The sequence below is a fragment of the Phaethon lepturus genome, unplaced genomic scaffold, assembly GCF_000687285.1.
Source record: "Phaethon lepturus isolate BGI_N335 unplaced genomic scaffold, ASM68728v1 scaffold22026, whole genome shotgun sequence".
Lineage (NCBI taxonomy): Eukaryota > Metazoa > Chordata > Aves > Phaethontiformes > Phaethontidae > Phaethon > Phaethon lepturus.
In genome coordinates, this window is record NW_010548545.1 from 1 (window position 1) to 4,943 (window position 4,943).

Below are 4,943 nucleotides of genomic sequence, written 5' to 3' on the forward strand. Positions count from 1 at the left end.
CAACCAGAGGATGAACTCCTCTGGCCTGGCAGGGCTGAAACCAGCCAGCCTCCGGGCGCAGCCCCCACAGGGCTGGGTTGCATGTTTGTTGAAGACAAAAAAGCCCAGAGACTCGCCAGAAAGATAAAACAATGGGTCTTGGTGTCCTGGGATCTTCCACGGTGCTGACGAGAACAAGAAAGTCATCACCCAAAAGATGGCTCCAAACCCACATGTCTCTGAAGCAGGCTGTGGCTGGGCACCAAGACAGAACAGCTCATTTTTCCCCAGAAAAGCATTTAGAGGAATTTGCAGCTGGTGGCCAGGAGTGAGCAATTAAAAGGTACCAGGCCCAGACAGAGCTGCGAACCTCCCCAAAAGGACTAGTGAGGAGAACTCAGAAAGGCTGCTACGATTTTTCCACGATGCAAACGGCAGCAGTTTTATGTAACCCGAGTATGGAGAAAAGGAATCATGGAATTGCTGAACACCTCTGCACAAGGAATTCCTCAAGGAAAGACAGCAAAGCAGTGCAGCACTCCACCTGAGGCATCAGGAACAAGAAAAGGAGCTGCAGCAGATTTAATGACCGAAAGGAGACCGTCCCTTCACCCATCCCAGCAGCAGGGTGCCAGAGTGTGTGGGACAGGCAGCTCCTGCCCCAGCTGTTGTCGCACGGATAGTGTCTCTCTGTAATCCCGCATTAACAACAAACTGGGAATTGCATCTTCTATCCACACAGTTTTGTTGCCTTTCTGAAACCCTTTCTGGAATCCAGCATAGGCAGAGAAATCCCCAGGGAAGAAAAAGTCCCTGACAGATCTTTCCAAATGCCTGGTGGTCTCCGCTCGCTGATGGAGAGCCCTAACACCTTCGTGTAGGCACAGCCACCAGCTGCCAAAGGAGCATGGGGCAAGTGATGGGAGTTCCTCAGCCAAGCCAAGTAGCCAGCTTGCCAAGGAAGCCAACCTTGAGTGAAGAAGTGCCCCTCACAGTGTTGGGCTGCGCACACAGTGGATGGGAGTTTGTCCCATCCCCATCCTACATGGGGTGCAGGCATTGGGGACAGGTCTGGATACCGGGTATGACAGTCCCGTACCCTTCTGCATTGCCTCCTGCAGGGTGCTCTGCACCCAGTGGGCTCCAGGCACAGCAAGCCCAGAGCATCTGGAAGCAAAGGTGTGTTTGGGCTGTTCCCGAGAGTGCATTTAGGGCATCTTGACCACACTCTTCCCTCATCCTTCTTAGGAAAGTGAGCAGCATTTGGCACTTAGACCAAAACCCTTCCCAGCTGCAAGAGCCCATTGCTGCAGGGAAGCGAAGCAGAAGTGACTTGGGTGGTTGCGTGGCGCGTTGCTTCCCGTGGCACAGCCAGCGCGGTCCTGCTCAGGAAGTCACGCAGCGGGAGCGAGGGCAACGCCTGGGAGCCTGCCTCCACGGCTGCCACCAGCCCCGACCGTGTGGATCTAAACGCAGGCAGGACGGGCTGTAGAAGCACCAACGGCAGCTGGAAGACACCTGCAGGCACCGAGGTCTCCTCTGGCTGGAGGCAGGGGAGGATCAGGCGCAGGAGAGAGCTGAGCGCTTGCAGAGCTTTTGGCACGTAGACCCTGGATTTGGCAGCAGCTAGAGGAAACAGCTGTGGGGCAAGGAAACGTTTCGGTGTAAGCTGGCTGGTGAGTCACTGGACAAACCCACCCCCACTTTGTGCTGCCCCCGCAGTGAGAGGGACTTTGCGCAAGTGCTGGAGGAGAGCTTCTCCCTGGGAGGGTGGTGCAGCCCTGCGATGGCACGGAGAGGTAGGGAGAGCTCCGTCCTCCGAGGTTTTTGAGATGCGGTCGGAAAAGGCTGTAGCTGATCGGGGCTGGTGCCAGCAACAGACCTGCTCAAAGCAGGGGGTTGGACTGGAGACCCCCAAAGACTCCTCACCACTGCCCCATCTCGGTGCTCAGACAGAGCTGAGTCAGCACATTCTTAGGAGCCTTTAATCTTTGTTTGCTTCTTTTTTTGCGATCTGTTGGTAAGACTCTCCTGTCAACTGGACAGCAAAGCAATACTTGGTGCTGACAGGGATGCATACACACCCTCAGAAATTATTTTCTACTGTCCCCTTGGCGGCTGGTAATGAATCAAATCGCTGGGTGCGAAAAAGGAAAATATGAAGCCTTCTGTTGCAATTTCCTGCCCCAGATTACGGAGCGCGCCATGCACAGAAACAAACAGAGCTGTGACTCTCCCATCCTGCAGTCAGACTGATATATCTGCCTTCGCTGTCCGTAACTCGACATTTGTAGTTTCTCCTGATCCATGGGATTTCCTGGTCGCTTAGGAACGGGAGCCTGCATTAAGGTAGCCCAGGTGGGAAAGTGCAGAGCCCTGTGGCTGCTGCCTCAGGAGGAGCCACCCTGCCTTGCTGAAACCCTGCTTTTGGGGTGGGGTGAGACCAGTGCCACCGACTCCCTGCTGAGGTGGCACAGCTGTAGCTCTCTTGGGTGTTTCGCTGGTGATTTGAGCTTTGCCCTGAGTCTCGGCTGAGTAGCCAGGCAGGTGCTGATGGGGTGCGCTGGATCCACGCGAAGGGCAGCTGGGCAGGAGGAATGAGGGCAGCGCTGTGTCCCTGAGGGGTGGCTCTCCAGGGCTGAACCTGCCCAAGCCAGCCCTCCAGTTGGTTGGATCTGAACGATCCCCTCAGCTGCCACAGGAGTGCTGCCTTTCACTGTAGCTCTCCTCATTTCTAGGTTGTTCACCATGACCGTGGCTGTTCTCCTCCTCCTGGGGTTGGGGCTGTTGGAGGCAGAAGGCAGGTGTTTCTTCAATCGCACACAGGAGCACTGTGTGTGCTACAACCTGTCCCAGGAAAGCCTGGGCAGCATCATCCAGTGCCTCTCAGCCTCTGTTGTGGAGTTTCGGGGAGGCGAACTGGAGAGATATGTAGCCCTCCCCAGCAGGGACCTGGACCCCTCTGCCATTGAAATGCTGGGCTCCCTCGTCATCAGGAAAATAATTTTTGGTGATCTCCTGGTGCCTGAGATACTCCTCGCCCGAGTCCTGAGGTTCTTCTCCTACACTCAGGTGCAAGAGCTGGCTTTTGAGAGTTGCATTTTCAAGGGGAGAGGCAACTGGGATGAAATGGCTGGCCAGCATTTGCCCGTGTTGTCCCTGCACTTCCACAACGTGACATCTGCCCCACTGACAGGCCGTGAGCAGGACTTCTCTATTCTGAGCAGCTGGCTGGAGACCCTGCAGGAGCTGGCTGTCACTGGCTCCCATGTCACCAGCCTGCCCTGTAGCATCGGAAGGGTGTTCAGAGCTCTGCGCTCCCTGGATGTGGCACAAAACAGCCTTGGGGATGAGAGTTTGACACCTGCCTTCTGCAAGGGGGCTTTCCCTCAGCTCCGGGTACTGAGCCTGCAACGCAACAACCTGACATCCTACCACAGCGTATGTGAAAGTGTGCAGCTGCTGCCTGAGCTCCAGCATTTAGATCTCAGCCAGAACAAGCTCATGGCAGACCCATCCTCCTCCTGCCAGTGGCCAGTGTCCCTCCGAATTTTTAACCTGTCTGACACTGGCTTGGATGAAGTCCTCACACCTCTGCCTCCCAGTCTAGAAGTGTTGGACATGAGCTGCAACCACCTCTGTGCTGTAGACATCTCCCTCAGCTCCCTGAAGAAGCTCTTCCTGAGCCAAAACATGCTGCAGGCTGCCCCCTCCATCAGGAATTACCCCATGTTGGACACCCTCCACTTAGACAACAACTTGATTACAGAGCTGTCATGGGATGAGGTGAAGCTCCTGGGGCACGTGCAGGCAACTGGCAACCCCTACAACTGCTCGTGCTCCGGGGCTGGGGGGCTTCAGGAGCTGGCGGGCATGGGGCACCTTGTGCAGGGCTGGCCCCAGGACTACACATGTCACTCCCCCCCTCAGTACCAGGGCAGGCTGGTGAAGGATGTGCCGGTCTCGGTGCTGCAGTGTAACAGTGCTGTGGTGATTGCCCCTGTCTGCATTGCCCTCGCCCTGCTCGGCATGGCTGGGGCTGTCTGCCTGGTCAGATCCAGGCCCAGGCTCGTCCGGCCCTGCCGCAGAGTGTGAAGGGGCCGTGTGACCGTTCCCAAAAGTGCTTCTCCACAGGGGCTCAGCCCCAGGGGCTTCAAGGCCAGGAGCTCTGTAGGAAGACTCAGGGACCCCCAAGTGCTGGTGAGGGGCTCTCTTGGTGTCCCCAGTCCAGGCTCCCCTGGAATATGTCCCTAGCATATTCCTACAGTGGCTGTGGCTTAGCCCATACAAGTTTTGGGGAAACTCCCAAGCAAAGCCCCTTGCCAGCTCTGTCCCAGGGCTGCACACTCCCAGATGGGTCTTCTTTATGGCCAACTCTAATGCCCCAAGCCCCAACACGCAGCCGTTGCCCCTGTGATACCATCTGCACTGAACAAGAGGGGTCAGCTCCATCATATTCGCGGAGGCGGTGCTCAGATGCCCCAAACCTCACTGGGGTCTGGTGGTTTCCGCTCAGAGCCTGCCCCTGACACCTTGTAGCCCTGTGCCCCCCAGCCCAGCCATCCTTGCAGCCTCTGTGGCCCCTCTGCTGATCTTCCACCTCTCCTCACCTGGGGCTATGGCTGGGCCATGGCTGTGAGGATGTCTGCTTTCTGAAGATGTCTCCTTAACTGCTATTGAGCATAAGAGAAAAACCACAAAAGACAGGAAAATGAATAAATTAAACACCCCTATACACAAATGTTAATGAGCGGGAAGTAACAGAGACAGCAACCAAGAACTGAGCTCTCAAGCCTCTGGTGGACAAAACCCTCAAGTGAGGCCTTGAAGAGGTTCAACCAGAAACTTTTTAACTGATAAGAAAAAAATTAGTTTATTCTGGGTTCTGGGTTATTCAGAAAACACTTCACAGGAAAGAGCAAATTGATGATGGGATGCCGAGGGAGATTGGGGGAATGCAAAAC

At 55.7% G+C, this 4,943-nt stretch overlaps 1 protein-coding gene across 1 annotated transcript; it reads left to right on the forward strand.

Moving 5' to 3' along the window:
* The first annotated feature begins 2,727 nt into the window (after nucleotides 1-2,727).
* LOC104623050 (toll-like receptor 2) lies at nucleotides 2,728-4,074 on the forward strand. The gene has a single exon (XM_010290008.1). The coding sequence runs from the start codon at nucleotides 2,728-2,730 to the stop codon at nucleotides 4,072-4,074; it is 1,347 nt and encodes a 448-aa protein (XP_010288310.1).
* The last annotated feature ends 869 nt before the right edge of the window (nucleotides 4,075-4,943 follow it).